The sequence below is a fragment of the Clarias gariepinus genome, chromosome 9, assembly GCF_024256425.1.
Source record: "Clarias gariepinus isolate MV-2021 ecotype Netherlands chromosome 9, CGAR_prim_01v2, whole genome shotgun sequence".
In the NCBI taxonomy this organism is placed as follows: domain Eukaryota; kingdom Metazoa; phylum Chordata; class Actinopteri; order Siluriformes; family Clariidae; genus Clarias; species Clarias gariepinus.
Genome location: NC_071108.1, coordinates 17,253,633 through 17,273,932, shown reverse-complemented (window position 1 = coordinate 17,273,932; position 20,300 = coordinate 17,253,633). Strand labels below are relative to the sequence as shown.

Sequence of the window (20,300 nt, the reverse complement as noted above, 5' to 3'; positions counted from 1 at the left end):
TTCATAGGTAAAAAATAACAGGTTTTTTTTTTGTTGTTGTTGTTTATGAAATATTTAACTCCACTACATACGTTTCATCACCTTTTATTGATTACCCTTTCTAAATAAACTTTTATTTATTTAGAATAAATAAGTAATCAAATATTTCACCTGAAAGAATGTAAGCCAAAAAAACATTGTGTAAATATCAAAAAAGTAATCAAATCAGTTTCTAGCTTATTGTCTAGACATCAGATGCTATATACTTGGTTAACAGCAATGTCTGAGAAACTGTAGACAGATGAGGATCTCAGGCCCATATAAGCAAATAGCTTCAGCTGAGAATGCATGAAAGTGATAATAATCTAAGCTACAAATACAAGTCAAAAAACACTGACATTGTGAAATTGACATTTCGGCGTAATTTGTACAGGGGTAACTCAGAAGCTAGTGGTCAAGGCATTGGACTACTAATCAGAAGGTCTCAGGTTCAAAGCTCAGCACCAAGTTGCCTTTAACCTTCAACTGCTCAGATGTACATCAAGATAAAAAAGTCACCCTGGGTGATTGTGTCTGCTGATATGCTTTCAATGCAAAGTTCTGCTAGACACGTTGCTAGATTGTTTAATGCTGTGCAGTATCAAAACTTTTCATTAAACATACAGTAAGTGTAAACTGTGAGTATAGCATGTGGTAGTGTCATGGAAGCACTGGAGAAGTAAGCTAAACTACCCATCAGCCTCAGCACATCACATGTCCATGACTACACTAACCTATGTGTCATTGTGTCTTACTAAGCCTTTGTATTTAACTTCCTTTTTTAATTGTGTATTTTTTAAATGTCCTATCCCAGGTCTTAATTTAATTTTTTCTTCTTGCATCACTCTCACTCATCATCTATACCATGTTATCCTGTATTCAGGGTCGCGGGGGGAGGGGGTTGGGGCTTGGAGCCTATCCCAGGAGAAGTGTGGCACAAGCCAGGGTACACCCGGGCAGGGTGCCAATCGATCGCAGGGCACACACATACAAACTCATTCTCTACAGGCAATTTGGGAACGCCAATTAGCCTAATTTGCATGTCTGTGGACTGTGGGAGGAAACCCACCAAGCACAGGGAGAACATAAATTAACCAGGAATCAAACCTGGACCCTGGAAGTAGAAGGCAACAGTGCTAACCATTACACCACCGTGTAAGATTTAGCAATTTAGTTAGAAACTTGATGTTATTAATTTATTTCTTGTTTGAATTTTGGACTTTGACCTTGGGTGACTAGAAAGGTGTCTATATAGATGAAATGCGTTAACTTGGTAATAATGAACAAGTTTTTACATTTTCCTAACCAGACCAACAAGATCTACTGCTTTCAAACTGCTCGTATAATCTCCAAAAATGTAAATAAAATATAGGGGAAAAAACATGATTAGTTATATGGCTTATGTTATAAAACTGCAAATGTTTAATCAATAATATTTTTTACAATTTCTAATCATTATTATTATTACTAAATACAGAAATTACTAAACACATTCAATCATTTTAAAGGATTGCCACTGGAAATTTTTATTTTCTTCTCTTTAAATTTCTTTTTAAATATTTTTTTTGTGTGTGTGCACACGATTTATTTATTATTATTCTTTTTTTTATTTTTTTTTTTAAGAAGATTACCAATACAATCGTTTTACCAATGCTGGCAGTGTTTACGGTCCTAAAAATGCGGGTTTGATTCCACCTAGAGTTTGTTCAAGGAACTGCATATAGAAACATAAATTAAGAATAAAAGCTCATGTTAATTATAAATAAATAGATTTAGGTATTTATTCATTTGATTTGGAAAATGTACATACTTCTCTGAAATTATCTTATTCTGTTCGTATTTGTTCTGGTTTAATTAAGTACCCCATTCATTTAGTCCCAATTTAATTAATTTCGGTATTTATTTATTACCGTATTTATGTATTGCCGTATCTCCTCAGAAACATGCTTTTCGTTGAGCTTCAGTAATCACAAAATCGAAAGAGGGCGTGTTGCAAGATATTTTAAGCCTTTCCGGTGCTATGCTTAGATTAATGTCGCGAGTTTCCCGCTTTACGCGTTATCTTGCAACCAAAACAATTTACTTACAAACAGTGGGTACCTTATGTGTAAATGACCCTAAATTGATTTTAATCAGAATACATTTTAGACAGCAAGTAATTTAAACTGCTCATTAATTAACGTTACCCTGATGTTTATTTAGCCAGCTTTGGGAGATGTTGGTTAGCTTGGGGAGATTTGTATGACTAAGGGGTGTTTTTTGAGGAGGGTTCCTGAGCATACATGGCAACCCTGAAGGCCAAACCATCGTCGACACTGAGGTGTGTAGGCTGGAGCTGTGTTTTAAGGAAGCGCACACACGTTCTTTAGACAGGCTTAAACATCAATGTGACGTTTATTTACAGATAACCTACAGCAGAGATGGACGGCGGGATCGCAGGATCGAAGGCTTTCCTTTTGTTCCTCAGTTTAATATTTTGGGTGAGCGCAGTCTCGTTATGTAAGCAAGTGCAAAGTGTAGCTAATACCAGGCTTTTAAAATGTCTGGCGTTTTACCGGTTCATCTCAAGGGCGATTATAATCAGTATATTAAAATAGAAGACGACTATCTCGAACTGTCTTAATTAATTTTAATGATCAGGTTTAATTAAGACTTGCGCAAAATCGAAACAGATGTGTAGTCGCGTGCTACAGTATTCTAACGTTTGTTAGTTAACGTTTCAACAACAGTGTTACACTTCCTGTAAATGTTAATAATAGTATTTTCTGTTTGTTTGATTTCACTTCAGTTTGATCCTTTTTTAGCTTAATGTGTGTTAGGTTTCGTTTCTGTGTAAATTTAATGACGTCATAATTACTGTGTGTTTTGAGCTACTCGTGGTCAGCTTCTTTCAGGCTAAACTGACTCGTCTTACTCTTCTTGCACAACAGTCACGTTTTTTTTCATAAAGACTAACAAACATGTGACAGAATAGCTCTCCTAATTTAAAACTAAAAATATGTTGCTTAAAAGGATATGTTATTATAAAATGACACATACTGTATCAACTAAGGATTACATATAAAGATCCCCTCTACTTCATTTCCAAAGCTGATCTATTTAGGTCTTTAGTATTTTAACGCTGATATCTGAGGCACAAGATGAGGGTTACATTAAAGATGAGGGGAATAAATTTACTCCTAATTTTGATGATCGAGATCTAAGACTTCATGACTTCAAACTATACGTAAGGTTTGGGTGAAAAATCTGATCCATATACACTCACCTAAAAGATTATTAGAAACACCTGTTCAATTTCTCATTAATGTAATTATCTAATCAACCAATCACATGGCAGTTGCTTCAATGCATTTAGGGGTGTGGTCCTGGTCATGACAATCTCCTGAACTCCAAACTGAATGTCAGAATGGGAAAGAAAGGTGATTTAAGCAATTTTGAGCCTGGCATGGTTATTGGTGCCAGACTCAAAGTCTGAGTATTTCACAATCTGCTCAGTTACTGGGATTTTCACGCACAACCATTTCTAGGGTTTACAAAGAATGGTGTGAAAATGGCAGAGTCAGAATTTGGCATAAACAGAATGAAAACATGGATCCATCATGCCTTGTTACCACTGTGTGGGCTGGTGGTGATAGTGTAATGGTGTGGGTGATGTTTTCTTGGCACACTTTAGGCCCCTTAGTGCCAATTGGGCATCGTTTAAATGCCACAGGCTACCTGAGCATTGTTTCTGACCATGTCCATCCCTTTATGACCACCATGTACCCATCCTCTTATGGCCACTTCCAGCAGGATAATGCACCATGGCACAAAGCTCGAATCATTTCAAATTGGTTTCATGAACATAACAATGAGTTCACTGTACTAAAATGACCCCCACAGTCACCAGATCTCAACCCAATAGAGCATCTTTGGGATGTGGTGGAACGGAAGCTTCGTGCCCTGCATGTGCATCCCACAAATCTTCATCAACTGCAAGATGCTATCCTATCAATATGGGCCAACATTTCTAAAGAATGCTTTCAGCACCTTGTTAAATCAATGCCACGTAGAATTAAGGCAGTTCTGAAGGCGAAAGGGGGTCATTAAACCCCATATTAGTATGGTGTTCCTAATAATCCTTTAGGTGAGTGTATTTCAAAAATAGCAACGACTAAATTATCATCCTGGATCACATGCACTACAAGGCCAAAAATGACTGAGGATTTAAAAATTATTAGGTTGCATCAAGCAAAGAAACAACTAAGAAGTTTTGAAATTACTGGAATGGGGTTAAAAACTGTCCAATACAAAGTGACATTGTTAAAATCAACAGGAGACATCACAGCTGTGTTTATTAGTAAAAATAAAATACTCTCAGGATAACGACTAAACAGGCAAAAAGGTTTCAATTTGCTCAGGGGCATTATGATTGGACATGGAGCAAAGGGAAAATGGTCATGTGATCTTACACCTCTAAACTGACCCCATTCTAGAGTGAGGAGTGCATCAGGGTAATCAGGAAAGTGCGTGAAGCGATGCACATCATGCATACTGCCCACTTTACAAGCCTCTAGAGGCAGTGCTATGATCTGTGGTTGCTTCACTTGGTCAGGTATAGACCCAGCAATGTTATGAGGTAATGAAATAAATTCAGCTGAATACCTGAACATATTTAATGACCAGGTTATCACATCATTGAATAATTTCCTCCCTGATGGCACAGCAATATTCCAAGACTCTGTGAAAGAGTTGGTCTGGGAGCATAAGGAATGATTTAAAAAAAAATCAAATTGTGCAAAGTCATCACATTCAAAAGCTATGAAACTTAATAATACTGTGTATGACGTTTTTGACCAGGCAGTGTATTTATCCACAAATGACACTCAAACATATTTGGTCCAGGATATGTGTGTCATACAGCCATCTTACATTATGTTTTTATACTTATAGTACTACTGTTAGTCACACCTTCTCTTTTTAACGTTATGTCTTCCCACAGGCTGCAGGAGCTGTACTTACATATGTCGGCGTTTATGTTATAAGCAGCTACAAGAACTTTGACGAATTCAGGGTTGACAAATACAGCGTTATTCCTGCAGCCATCATTCTTGCTGTGGCCCTGGTTCTGTTCATCATAGGCATTATTGGCTGCTGTGCAACTCTGAGGGAGTCTAAAGTTGGCCTAGGCTTTGTGAGTATGGGAGTTTGCAGTAGCACATTGCTTACAGGACATTACTAAGTAACTTCAGTTCTTTGAGTTTCAGTATTATTATAAAATGGAGAAGGAAATAATTTCAGTGGTTCCTGTATTCATGTTCTGTCTGTTTTGTTCTTGCAGTTTCTACTCTTCATTTTGCTGTTATTTGCTGCAGAGATCACTGCCATTGTGTATGGTTTCATCTACAAAGGCAAGGTGAGTTTTCATGTTTTGATAGAATGATGCAATTTCTTTAGTAGTTTTTAGTGTAGTTTGGCATTTTGTGACCTTGGTATTATTAGGAGGTGGCATTTTGGGTTAGTTTTAGCATTGTCGCCTCATACCTCTACTGATTGGGTTTACATCTTCCTTCCAGTCTGTTTGCATGGTGTTTGCATGTTCTTTGTCATTCCCCTTGAATATTCCTGTTTTACCTCACAGTGCAAAGACTTGCAGTGAGGGTTGATTGCTCTAGTGTATGATTGCGTGTGTGTCTGTGTCTGTTTACGCTTGTGCCTTAGTTTCCTAGGATAGGCCCCAGGCCCCTTCGCAACTGTACACAGGATAAGTGTTCTAGACAATGCATGAATGGTATTATAAGGATTGTAATACTAAGTTACAATATCTCTGAATGATTTATTTCTGTGAATATACTGTCAGATAAGTGCAGATTTGGTCAAGTCAATGATTGAAGTCTTTGAGAAGTACGGCGAGCCTTCTGAAACCCGGGCGGTGGATATCTTGCAGTCTCGGGTAAACATTATAACTATTATAACTAGAATTCTAACTAGGTGAAATCCATAATTAAAAAAAAAAATGCTGTACAATTTTTTTCTTTGATTTCATGTGTCTTTCTGTCCTCTCATCTTACAGCTGGAATGCTGTGGAGTGCAGAACTACTCTGATTGGCAAAGCTGGCCATGGTTTGGTTCTCATAACAATTCTGTGCCTCATTCATGCTGCAAAGCAAACCACACGTGCAATGCAAAGTTTGACCAGCCAGAGCTACTGAACACAAAGGTAAGCAGAACTTCAAAAAGAACTTCAAACACTCGCTCGCTTATCCACTCACTCATTCTCTATACTGCTTATCCTGTGCCATGTTGGTCACGGGAAGCTCGGAGCATATCCTAGGGGCACTCGGGGCACTAGGCAGGGTACACCTTGTACGTTCTGCCAATCCATCGCAGGGCACACAAGCACGCCATATAAAGAATTTGAAAACCGGTTAGCCTTATCTGCATGTGTTTTGACTGTGTAAGAAAGCCTGAGCACCTGTAGCAACCCACCAAGCACTGGGAGAACACGCAGATACTTACTCGGGGCAGGAATCAAACCCTCAGCCCTGGATTTGTGTGGCCACAGTGCTTACCACCTCAAAAAGACACTATTATACAGGGGTTGGACAATAAAACTGAAACACCTGGTTTTAGACCACAATAATTCATTAGTATGGTGTAGGGTCTCCTTCTGTGGTCAATACAGCATAAATTCTTTTTGGGAATGACAGATACAAGTCCTGCACAGTGGCCAGAGGGATTTTGAGCCATTCTTCTTGCAGAATACTGGCCAGGTCAATACTTGATGCTGGTGGAGGTAAAAGTGTCCTGACTCGCTCCTCAAAAACACACCAAAGTAGCTCAATAATATTTAGATCTGGTGACAGGCCATGGGAGATGTTCAACTTCCCTTTCATGTTCATCAAATGTGTGTATTGGTAAATTATCATCCTGATACATGGCACTGCCTTCAGGATACAATGTTTGAACCATTGGGTGCACATAGCCCTCCAGAATTGTTCCGTAGTCCTTGATGCACCCATCTAGCACAAGTATTGGACCTAGGGATGCCATGATATTGCAGCCCAAACCATCACTGATTCACCCCCATGCTTCACTCTGGGCATGCAACAGTCTGGGTGGTATGAAGGTGGACTTATTAGAGAACAATATATGTTTCACATTGTCCACAGCCCAAGATTTTCGCTGCTGGCACAATTGAAACCAACGTTTGTCATTGGCATGAGTGACCAAAGGTTTGGTTATAGCAGCCTGGCCATGTACATTGACCCTGTGAAGCTCCTGACGAACAGTTTTGGTGAAAACAGGAGAGTTGAGGTGCACACTAAATTCTGCAGTGAGTTGGGCAGTTGTGGTTTTATGTTTTTTGGATACAATTCCGGTTAGCACCTGGACATCCATTTCAGACAGCTTCCTCTTGCGTCCACAGTTACTCCTGTTGGATGTGGTTTGTCCTTCCTGGTGGTATGCTGACATTACCCTGGATGTGGCTCTTGATACATCACAAAGACTTCCTGTCTTGTTCACAGATGCGCCAGCGAGATGCGCACCAACAACTTGTCCATTTTTGAACTCTGATATGTCACCCATAATGTTGTGTGCATTGCAATATTTTAAGCTATTTAAAACTATGCTATTACTTTGCTAATTAAACCTTCACACTCTGCTCTTACTGGTTGAATGTGCAACCAATGAAGCTTGAACACCAGACTGGTCAAATTTAGCCATAAAACCTCCAACACTAAATTAGCCAGTGTTTCAGTTTCATTGTCCAGCCCCTGTACATTCAACAAATATGATCTCAACGAGTTTTTTTTTTTTCATGTATTTTGGTGAGAAATAATATTTTAATATTATTATTTAATATTAAATAATATTTTGTGTTTTCAAGCCTGCAATTAGCTCTGTGTATTTACAGGGATGTTTACCTAACTTTGAGCAGCTGCTGCAGAGTGTGCTGAATTATGCCATGTTGGTCACCTTCGGATTTGCCATCATAAAGGTATTTTAGGCCTATTTGTACCCCTGGTTTATGTACAGTTTATGCTTACAGGTAATGGTGTCATGTGAATTGTGCAGAAGCTGTTGTATTTATATAATTATTTTATTTTTTTCAGTTTATTGGCACGATCAGCGTTTGTACAATCACCTGCCGAAGACGCAGAAATGACTACCAGCCACTGTAAAATGTTCTGTAAATCACTTTAGCTTCTTCATTACTATTAATAAGACTGACATTCCTTATAAACCACATTAACAGTATAATCACACTTCACATATTTTTAAGCAAGAATCTCACTAAAGTTTAGAGAAATATAGATAACTCATCAATAATTGCCAACCCTTTGTAAAAGGTTATGCTTTTGGTTTAATATTGTGCCTTAGACAGTGCACCTTACTATGTGTTTTTCCCTTAACTTTCCTGAAAGATGCACTAGCATGTACTTTCCTATGATTTTTAAACTCAATTCAACTTTTTTTATAAGCAGTAAATGTATCATAATTTAAATTTCAAGTAAATAAACGTTTTAGTCTAAAGGTGTTATGTAAATGTACACTTTATGTATTGTCATGTTTAGTTGCTTAGTGGGTTATAAGTTACTGAAAATAACTACACTGCAAAAGCTCTTACGCATCAGAGATCACATGTTAAATGCTAAAATCCTCATGTTTTAATACATCATTACTGAAATAAATGAAATAAAGTTTTCACTTAATTAATTGTTTGTGGCCATTTAAAAAAAACTTTAAACAGAGTTCAACTTGTGTAAAATGTGTTCATAATGATAAATTCTAGGTGAAACTAACTAAAATTTTGAACATCTGACTTCTGTCACATGAGATCAAATTAGGCTAAACTCCTTTCAGTAGATATGTTGTAAAAAAATGCAATGCAGTGCAGATAGATTTTCTTTTCCTTTTTAGACAACAGTAATTTCCAGTGCAATCAACCATTTAAACTTTGTCTTTTTGTTTTAACTGTTTGATCCACTCTGCATTTGCTAAAAAATAATCCAAGCATAATAATTGCATTTAAAAGCAAAATATTCCCATGTGGATTGTGTATTTAAAGAATTCTGGTAACCCTTACATAAATACAGTACTGTATATACATTTTTATTTATAAGTAGATTGCCCAGCAGATGGCGGAATTTGTTCAAACGTGCGCAGAAATGCATTCAGATAGGTGAAATATTAAATAATTTTTTTTATAAAAACAGCACCCTCTGAAATTATAGGACGAGTATTACTTCTTTTTTTCTTTTTTTTTTTTTTTTTGCACTGTCAATATGAGGTGGTGGATAAGAATGTCAGCTTTAATGTGTTCGTATTTACATCAGTTTTTGTTATACACTTCAGAAAAAGGCAACTTTTGTAGTAGACCACCCACTCTTTAGAAAAACAAAATCTATTTCTTTCTGAATTTCATTCTGATATTCCTTTGCTGAATTGTGGTTTGTATCTTATTTTAAGGCCTGAATATTTCTTCACTCATTCATTTCTTGAAACAGTAGAATGTGATACTGTACCTTCACCCCTGCCCTGTAAAGGTTGTTGATGATATTGGTAAGTGGTGTTTTGGGGGGTTTTTTCACAGCTTTCTCAATGTTTCTGCCACTTAATAAAATAAATAAATATATATGTTATATTTTTTATTTTATATATATAATTTTAAAAAAATTAAACAATTTATACCCCTTGAACATTTTTACATTTTGTCACATTACAACCACAAATGTAAATGGATTTTATTGGGATGTTATAGACCAACACCAAATAGCACATAATTGTGAAATGGAAGGAAAATGATGAATGATAAATTATAATTGTTTTTATAAATACATTGGGGCAAAAAGTATTTAGTCAGCCACCAATTGTGTAAGTTCCTCCACTTAAAAAGATGAGAGAGGCCTGTAATTTTCATCATAGGTATACCTCAACTATGAAAGACAAAATAAGAAAAAAAAATCCAGAAAATCACATTGTAGGATTTTGAATGAATTAATTGGTAAATTCCTCTGTAAAATAAGTATTTGGTCACCTACAAACCAGCAAGATTTCTAGCTCTCACAGACCTGTAACAACTTCTTTAAGAGGCTCCTCTGTCCTCCACTCATTACCTGTATTAATGGCATCTGATTGAACTCGTTATCAGTATAAAATACCTCAAATAGTCACACTCCAAACTCCACTATGGCCAAGACCAAAGAGCTGTCAAAGGACACCAGAAACAAAATCGTAGACCTGCACCAGGCTGGGAAGACTGAATCTGCAATAGGTAAGCAGCTTGGTGTGAAGAAATCAGCTGTGGGAGCAATTATTAGAAAATGGAAGACATACAAGACCACTGATAATCTCCCTCGATCTGGGGCTCCACGCAAGACCTCACCCAGGGGTCAAAATGATCCCAGAACCACACGTAGGGGGGCAGGGGTCATGGATGACACCTAGTGAATGACCTGCAGAGTGCTGGGACCAAAGTAACAAAGGCTACCATCAGTAACACACTGCGCCGCCAAGGACACAAATCCTGCAGTGTCAGACGTGTCCCCTTGCCTAAGCCAGTACATGTCCAGGCCTGTCTGCAATTTGCTAAAGAGTATTTGGATGATCCAGAAGAGGATTGGGAGAATGTCATATGGTCAGATTAAACCAAAATAGAACTTTTTGGTAAAAACTCAACTTCTTGTGTTTGGTGGAGAAAGAATGCTGAGTTGCATCTAAAGAACACCATACCTACTGTAAAGCATGGAGGTGGAAACATCATGCTTTGGGGCTGTTTTTCTGCAAAGGGACCAGGACGACTGATCCGTGTAAAGGACAGAATGAATGGGGCCATGTATCGTTAGATTTTGAGTGAAAACCTCCTTCCATCAACAAGGACATTAAAGATGAAACATGGCTGGGTCTTTCAGCATGATAATGATCCCAAACACACTGCCCAGGCAATGAAGGAGGGGTTTCGTAAGAAGCATTTCAAGGTCCTGGAGCGGACTAGCCAGTCTCCAGATCTCGACCCCATAGAAAATCTTTGGAGGGAGTTGAAAGTCCGTGTTGCCCAGTGACAGCCCCAAAACATCAACAGGAACGGGCTAAATACCAGCAACAGTGTGTGAAAACCTTGTGAAGACTTACAGAAAATGGTTAACCTCTGTCATTGCCAACAAAGGGTATATAAGAAAGTATTGAAATGAAATTTTGTTATTGACTAAATACACATTTTTCACCATAATTTGCACACAAAAAAAAAATTTTATCCTACAATGTGATTTTCTGTATTTTTTTTTCTTATTTTGTCTTTCATAGTTGAAGTATACTTATGACAAAAAATTACAGGCCTCTCAAGTTATTAAGTGGGAGAACTTGCACAATTGGTGGCTGACTAAATACTTTATTGCCTCACTGTAAATATCTGAAAAGTATGCTGTACATTTGTATTCAGCCCCCTAGTCGATACTTTGTAGACCCACTTTTTGCTGCAATTATAGCTGCAAGTCTTTTGGGGTATGTATCTCCAGCTTTGCACATCTAGAGATTTTTGCCCATTTTAAAAAATAATAATAATTAAGGTTCAGTCGGATTGTATGGAGAGGCTCTGCGAACAGCAAATTTTAGGTCACAGATTCTCAACTGGTCTGGACTTTGGGCCATTCTAACAGATGAATATACTGTATATATAAACCATTCTCTTGTAGCTCAGGCTGTATGTTTTTGGGCGTTGTCCTGTTGGAAGGTGGTTTATGATAGGATGTGTAATTAGCGGAGCAGGGCAGGCTTAGCAAGTGGCATTCGCTGACAGGTTGGACAGCACTGACAAAAATTGCATACCTATGCGTTGAGCCCTGGCCAGTAAAATCGGTCCTTTATATTCTCTGCGGTATTGTGCACCCCCGAAGGGTGTGGAATCTGGCAAGTGCATTACGTGATGGCATAATATGATGGTACAAAAGAATATTTTTTAATAAAGAAGTAGGAGGCTGGCCAGGGCTGCGGGTGACACTCCGGCTTCACTCTCTGTTGATACAAGTGTGTCAGCAGTGTTTGAGTCACGGGTCCTTGTGTTGTAGTAGTGCTAAGCTGCCAACCTTTTTTACCTGTTGAGACAGGAAGATATAAGGGTTAGAGGGACCATTAGCCTCACCTTCAATTTCAGCATCCCTGCCAACAGTAGGGCATGATGGGCCTTCCTCCAGCTTGAGCATCGCATCCTGCATTCCATCTGCGTGACATTAGCTTATTCAGGTCCCAGGCTGGAACCGTCGCGACCTAGAAGTAGAGACACAAGCAGCTCAGGAATTAAGGCAGCTTTGAGTTGGTATTTACCCAGGGGGTCCTCAACCACGTTGTGCACCGTGGTCACCTCCCGACACATCGGCATAAACACAGGTGTCAGATATGGATTTGCACAACGGCGCATTAGGCAGCACGATAGATGGCCATTTAAGCATTACCATGCTACTGGTGTTGGGCAGCGTCCCGTTAATTTGGTGAAAGCTCAGCCACTGTCACCTGCAAATCTTGTGAGAGCTGCTCCAGAAGCACCTGTCGTTGCATGCTTATTTCAAACATGCCCCAAGTATTTAACGGGGAGCCATTGTGGGCCCGATTCGGTTTCATGTGCCCGCAGTCTCCACCAGTGTAATAGGTCTGGCACACAGACAGAACACACGGGAAGCAGGTGTCAACTTCTTAACAACAGTTCTTAAATGAAAACTTATTTTAGGCAGCAACGTATGCAGTTCTTAATGAAACACTATGCGCAATGAAAGCACAGGCTTTATAGCCGTCTTGGTGAATCGTTCTGTGGGTCGATCCTCAGAAGGCGCAGTGTCATCAGAGGCGCACAGGTTTGTGCAAAGTGGATAAGACCAGCAGTACTGAGCAGGTGGCGTAATGTATGCAGAGACAGCAGAGTGTGTGCGTGAGCAACTTTATGCCTGACCTGTATGGTGTGGCATGATGCTGTTTGTTCACTAATGTTCTACAAACCTCAGAGGCCTTCACAAAACAACTGTATTTATAAATGAGATTAAATCTCATTTATAAATACAGTTGAAAGTAAAGGAGGCTGAATACAAATGCATGCCACACTTTTCAGCATGTTCTAGGTTTTTAAAATAGGGGTGTGATTATATACACACACATGTTTCCGTACTGAATAAGAGCATACCATGGCCTAATATGGCCCCTATCATTTTGCACCCCACATTGTGAAACCAAATATATGCTCTATACATTTGTTTTCTAGTCACAGAAAAGCTTGAAAAATCTCTCCATTACAGGTTACTCACACAGAGAGCATACTAAGCAGTTTAAAGAGGAAAAAATAGATCAGATCTTCATTTATTTATTCCTCTCTGGCAGTCCATTGTGCAGTAATCTGACCCTGCTGATGATGAAGCTTTGGGAGGGAAGCCAGCTTTCTTGCTGGCCATACCATGGACACTGCATCCATGCAGCAGCCGGTTGTCTACATCCGTCTACATCCGTCTACAACACTGTCTCGCTGAGCCCAGGAAAATTTTAACTATTACAGCAGCACTTTTTATTAAGTGCAAGTTAACGTTATCCAGAATAAGATTTTGCACCAAATCTATACATATAATAAAACTGTAAAGTTGATGTGTCTGTACACTGAAGATATTTGCAAAAAAAATATTTTGGGGACGTAAGATGAGTAATAGAACACCTTAAAATGTTTTTTTGGAATTTTAGTCTGTCTGTTTATTTGTAGACACATTCAGAAAAACTACTAAACTAATTTTAATGGGGTTTTCAGAGCTGCATTTGTCCAAGCTTGAGGTAATATACTGTATAGGTTTTTGTTTCATTACAGTCAGCCTATGGGAGGAGAAGATATGCTACTTTCAAATTTAAATGGAAAACGCCTAAATATTATTTAAAAAATCACTGTACATTTACATAATATGTGCTTATGAGTGTGCAGATGAAATCTTAATAAATCTTAATAAACGCGATCTCACATCTTCATTACACACACTTCAGGGTAACAAATAGGGATTTACTGTACATTTTTTTAAAAACGCACTTATGAGTCTTCTTGTTTGCTTCTCTGACTAATTTGATCCTTAAAGGGATGGTAATTCTGGAGAGATTGTTTTAACAGATTTAACCTCAAACAAATACACCCCTCTGCCATTAAAGTAACTGACATGCATACATTTCTGGTGACTAATAACTGGGCTAGCTGAGCAATCTATATAAATATATGTTTTGTCTGTACATAGGTCTGAACTCGCTTTTTCAATAATACCATTACAATTCATACTTTGGAGCACCCAAGACCAGTCTAAAAAAAATCCTATCTGTCTGTATGTCTGTCCTCATGTTACCTCACAGCATTAATCGTTTTTTCTAGTGTTTTTGCCTCTTGGTGGATGTGACTAATCATGTTTCCCAACAGAGCCAATCAACGCGATAATTTACAGAAGTATGCAGAAGACACAGAAACGACCATAATGCACCTACAAGCTGGCACAATTCTTAATACAGAGACAAGACAGTGCAAATAATCCTGGCTTACTCAAAAAAATGACAAACTATGGAAACTTGCACCATAAATAAAAAAAAATGTAGAAGAGAAGTAGAAGCATGAGTAGTTATGAGCAGTTTTGTGCCAGGTTTAATCTACTTTAAAATAAGCTACTAATAAGCTATTCGCTTAAACTTAATTGTAAACTGTAATGGGTTTGACACACGGATGAGTCTGTAAACACTCACGAAGGCGAGGTCTTATGAAAAAAGGGGTAATTTTATAGAGAATAATGGGAAAGGAAAGGAGGCAGGAAGGGAAAGAAAGGATGCATGTGCAGGTCGGTGGGCAGTACCCCACTGGTGTGCGGGCACAGTATGGTGAACGGTGGTGGCAGGCCGAGTGGCAGAGTGGGCCCCCGTGGCCAGCTCCCTCAGTCGGCTCCTTTCATGATCGGCCGAACCAGCTCCTCCCAGCTCTCATGGTGCAGCGGCATGCAGATATTTCTCAGACACTCGCCTGGGCGGCTTTCTCGACTGGGACCAAAAACCTTGTCCACTGTGGCCTTTTCTACTTTGGCAGCTGGGTCACGAAATTCGGCTCTATTTGAGAGTTTACATGCCACTTTTCATGCTCGCCACGTGACTCTGTAGTTTTCCGAGGTCCAAACAGACCAGCCGTTGCCTATTCCTGCTGCCTGGTCCCCTTGCACATCTACCTACCTAGTGAGCTCTGGAGTAAGTGAGGAGCAATAGGAGATTTAGGGGCATGCCACAAAACAAACACCTGCACCAGTAGATATTAATTAGAAAATCTAAACTTAATATTTTTACTGGGATTAGTTACTATTTTCACTACTGAAATAACAGCACTGCGGTGGCATAAGTTAATTTTACCATGCTTGAGTCATTAGGAGAAAACGTAATCTTTATCCAATTTACTTTCTTGATTTCTCATTTGTGAATTACTGTCTGATTACTGAACTGTATTTGGCTGGTGATGAAAGAATTATAACTTGGTGTAAACAAGGTGTAAAAATACCAAACTTTAAAAAATATATATATTTATTTGTATTGCTAAGTTAGGCAGAGTTCGGCCGTACTGAAATACAGGCAGATATGTACGTGGGCTTCAACCGGAAATAAAAATCACTAATTGAAATAATCACTAATTACTAATTACATTAAAGCTGATCAACTCATTTTAAGCTTTAACCTTTTAACTACTTCTATAAACTATTTCCTTGTCAATGACGCACACTAACACTAGTATTAACATAAAAATGTCATGAAATAAACAACATACTCTACAAGCACACAAATACATCTAGCAATGTTTCACTGGCCCCATTATCTCTTAGGGTAAAAGGAAGGCATGCATTAATACTCTTTTCTATTCTGACAGCTCGACGGTGGAGCAAACTTCCTTAAAAGGTTGAAACAGCTAAGTAGCTGGCAGTTTTCAAACCTCATATCTTAAGACTTAAGATTTTATTTAGTACTTAAATTAACAACAACAGCATAAAGCTCCCAATAGTGTTGTAGACCGATAGTACTGATGGTACTGGTCAGTAAGCTAGTGAACCAGTATAAAAATGTATTTATTAATAGAGATTTCAAAGCATTAAATTAGCTTACTAAACCAGTAAGCAATCCATTAGCCAATCGTCTAGTTAGTTTCCTATGAGATTATAATCAGTGACTGCAATAATAACTGCAATAATTCCTGCAATAATAACTGCTTGTTATGGCTTAGGCTAAATACCAGCTGTGAATCGCTATACCACTGGTAAACTATAAGCACAGACTGATCACAGTGTTCAAATTAAGCTCTTACAAATATTCATTCCCAGGTGAGTTGTGCTCCCCACATTACAGCACTGTGTAGAGGGTTTATATATTGGCTTGTAAGCTATGCATGAGGCAATAGGCCCTGAAGATAACATTAATTGCTATTCTGCCAGGAAGTCTGCCAAAACACAGCTCAAGTTGGTCAAAGTATTAATAATCTAAGAAAGTTAATTTGGATGCTTAAAAATGTTTGATTCCATACTGATTCACCCATCTCATTGTTTTCACATACAGTATAGACAGGTTCCCAAAAGCAGCACATCAGCTCCAGGGAGCGATACTTGCAATGTTCCTGCACCAATATCAAAACTACAATATATTTTGGAAAAATAGAAAGTAAGCTCTCAATTTCTGTGAGCATGTAATTTAACATTTCCTGACAACTGGTACAGGTATACCCGAATTCAAACTAATCACTCAGAATTATCTATCACAAACATTCGCAAACCAAACAAAACAATATCAACCATTTGTGTAAAACATCAAGAATTCATGTTACTGTACTCATAAAACAGAACAACCTCTGTATAAGATTGCCTTTTCATATAACCACTTTTGAAATTTTTGCTTTACAGATTTTCTCCTCTTTGGTTACTTCTTGTCTATCTCAGTAAAATTTTGCATTGATTTTAAATAATTCTGTCGACCATTAAAGCAATGAATGGTCTAGTGGCACTGTACTCCAGAGTGAACTGCAGGTATTCTATTTTTCACAACCCCTAATTCAATAAAAGGTGAAGAATATTTGTTAGTGCCTGATATAATGAAGACTACAGTGCGGCTTAGACAGGTGGTTTTCAACTTATTTCTAGAGAACCACTGCCCTGCATATTTGAGTGTTTTCACTGTTGTACCACACACAGAGCAATTAAGAAAATCTGCTACTTAGTTGATTCGTTAAGCTGAGAAAACACTAAAATGTGCAGAGCAGCGGTCCACCAGGATTGAGAACAATTGGCTTACACTACACTAAGAACTTTATCTTTTAAAGCCCGACGTTATAGAAAAGGCCTCCAATTAGTGTTCATGACTCTGACACAATATCTGTGTTTAAGTCTATAGGTTGAAGCCTTTAGTGATTCTTTTTACTTAGATAAAGGAGCAGATTTGTTTTTTGGTGAACTGCTATTTTTGGATGCTGTCTTCTCTCACTCTCACAAGTAAACTCAGAACTGTTGACAGTGAAGTGGCTGCCTGATTTATATCCCAGGGTGCCCTCATGTCTCTTTCCTTCTGGTTCTCCCTGTTAGTTATGCTGCCATATCTAGTCTTCTCAGAGTCCCTGATTGCACTCTGCACAAATGCATTGTGAATTGACCTTATCTATTGTGTGACACTGAGCATGGCTAATTATCTCTCTAATTCTCTCTCTTTTGCTATCTCTCTCTTCTGGACACATACAGATCCTGTCCCTTTCTGCCCTCTGGACTTGTCTGATCTATCTTAATGATTTCTGGTTGGGGTTCTCATGGTTCTCGTCACATGGAGACCACTAAGTGCTGCTAACAATGCCCCCCTATAGTCTGCTTAAAATTATATGTTATTTCTAAGAATTGGTAAACAGAAACCACAAAGATGTTTTTTTTAAACTACATTGATACAATCAGTTTTAATATGATGGCTTATGACTGCAGTCACTTTGATTTTAGGACTGAAATTGACACAAACAAGTCCAGTACCCAAGTCTTCATCAGTCAACTGTTGGTAACCAACTAAATAAACATAATGAATTTTTTCTTAACTAAACTGAATTTCCTGTTGCACAATTGCACTTTTGACCATTTACCAAAGAATTATTGAAGCGATTTTATTTATGTCACAAATTTATATCCACAAATGTTTATTTGCTGTTTATAAGCTGCTTTGCAACAATGCCGGTTGTTATCTGCTATACAGATAAAAGTTAATTTAATTGAATTTATCCTTCCTGACAAGACATGGAGTCCAGCATTTTAGCTTGTTATATTTAATCAATGTCAGACAACATGAGGGTTCTTTGAAGTGGATCTCTTTAACTCACAACACATTTTCATTACATGAATAACACAACTCAGCCCTGCTTTCTCCAGTCTGCCTTGTGTGTCATTATGACATCATGTACCTTCCCACAGGTCTCAGAATAATACATAATTTTTTTTAAAGGAAGTCTGGACTGGAAAGTTGGCTTTAAAGGACATGAAAGCTAAGGAGAGAGAGATCTATAGGTGGTTGTGATGCAACCTACAGTACAGAACTCCTACTAGTTGCTGAGTGGTACTGAGAGGAAACGTGTTCAGAAGAAAGAGCGTGTGGAAGTACCGGATAAAGCAGATGAGTTCAAGACAAGATAAGGATGCTTTAGATGTTTTAAGGAAGGCTTGTCTGGAAAATAGGCTTTAAAAAGCAGAATTTAAGGAAAAATTAGAACTACCGTTGGTGGTAATGAAACCAACCTACAGGGTTCCAACCACCATTAAACAACAAGAAGATGAAGAAGAAGTGGAAGGCCTCCTCTAAGTAAAGTTGTCATTGAACAATATTCTTCATATTGTAATGGATAATTGTGCTAATTGCTCTAATTGTCATTATCCCTTACTGTCTTCAGACTTAATTTCCAGAAAGTATTGTGACATTTGGAAATATTTTATGTGAAAATGGCTAAAAGGTTGGCTGTCAGGAACAGGAGAGTGATGTTAAGGGGTATAGTATTGCAACCGTAAGAATCCAAAAGCTCAGCAAAAAATATGCAAATGGCTTGCAGTCAGTGGTAAGGTGAAAGGGTCTGTCTACATGGCATCCGGCACATTGGGCAAGAGATACTCCCCACCCTGGAGACAAACCCATTTCTGTGGCATTTACTTATGGGGTCGGGTTTCCAGCTCAACTGCTAATTGTATCTGAGGACTTGCGGGTGAAAGGTCCAACAGTAGCAGCCCGTGATAAGGGTGGGTAAGTCAAAAATTATTTAACATTTTCCAGGAGTATATTGGTAGCATGGTGGCATAGTGGTGAGCATTGTCACCCTTACACTTCCAGGGTAAGCAGGGTTAGGGTTTGAATCTTTATGGAGTTTCCTGTGGGTGTTGGTTTCCTCCTACATAACAAGTAATGTAAAATTATTTGAGTTTTCAAACTGCCTCTAGCTTGTCTCTGTGTGTGTGTGTGTGTGTGTGTGTCAGAGAGAGAGAGAGAGAGAGAGAGAGAGAGAAAGAGAGAGATTGTGCCCTGCAATTGGTTGGCACCTCCTTCACACAGGATTGGTGGACAATAACTGGATGGACGTTTAGTATTTACTTCAGATCAATTAAGGAACATATAGGAAGAGCACTAATCAATTTGGGGCAGTTGAGCCTCAATCAGGCAGTTGAGGCTTTAGGTTGCTAATCGCAGGGTTGGGGGTTCGAGCCCCACCAGCACTATATTGCCACTGTTGGGACCTATGGGGACCTCTATGGCCATATAAGCACCTCAGAGTAAAGCAACACCCAACAAGGAAAATCCATGAGAACAGTGAACGGTGATAGGGCTGGTAGAGATCAGGATACCCTCACTTGATGATGACGTCCTAAAAAAAATACTTATCATCATTACAATTTAATTCATATTTTTATTTTTTATTCCATTTGTGGTAAAGCAATGCAAATTCCTGGTATACTTTTTAAGAATCACAATCCTGATTATTCAGACCTTTAACAAGTGTTGAAGTTCTATTTAGAGTAAATAATGTGTGTTCATTGTTCATAATAGTGCAGACTATTCATGGCATCTTTCCTGTGGCAGGAGAACTCATTTTCATACCAGTCTCTCAAGTACGCTTTGCTGCCAGAAGCAGATGCTGCTTTGTGAATTCACGACCAGTGCAGCAGCCAATCAGAGCGCTCACACCTCTTGCTTCTCAGCCACTATTGGTCGCTGGACTCGGCTGCTCGCGAGCCGCTTTTGGTTTCCTGTCGGCGCGAGCAGGTGTCCAAATCAGCGGG

General features: G+C 38.6%; 1 protein-coding gene across 2 annotated transcripts; it reads left to right on the top strand.

Annotated features, from left to right (window-relative positions):
* The first annotated feature begins 2,091 nt into the window (after nt 1-2,091).
* tspan36 (tetraspanin 36) lies at nt 2,092-8,718 on the top strand. Of its 2 annotated transcripts, XM_053504540.1 has the most exons (8): nt 2,092-2,338; nt 2,423-2,498; nt 5,000-5,191; nt 5,339-5,413; nt 5,858-5,950; nt 6,071-6,217; nt 7,916-7,999; nt 8,115-8,718. In XM_053504540.1, exons 2-8 carry the CDS (start codon nt 2,439-2,441, stop codon nt 8,181-8,183), a joined length of 720 nt encoding a protein of 239 aa, XP_053360515.1. In that variant the 5' UTR covers nt 2,092-2,338; nt 2,423-2,438; the 3' UTR covers nt 8,184-8,718. The 2 variants fall into 2 exon arrangements, with proteins under 2 accessions (XP_053360515.1, XP_053360514.1); XM_053504539.1 differs by lacking the exon at nt 2,092-2,338 and having other exon boundaries at nt 2,345-2,498.
* The last annotated feature ends 11,582 nt before the right edge of the window (nt 8,719-20,300 follow it).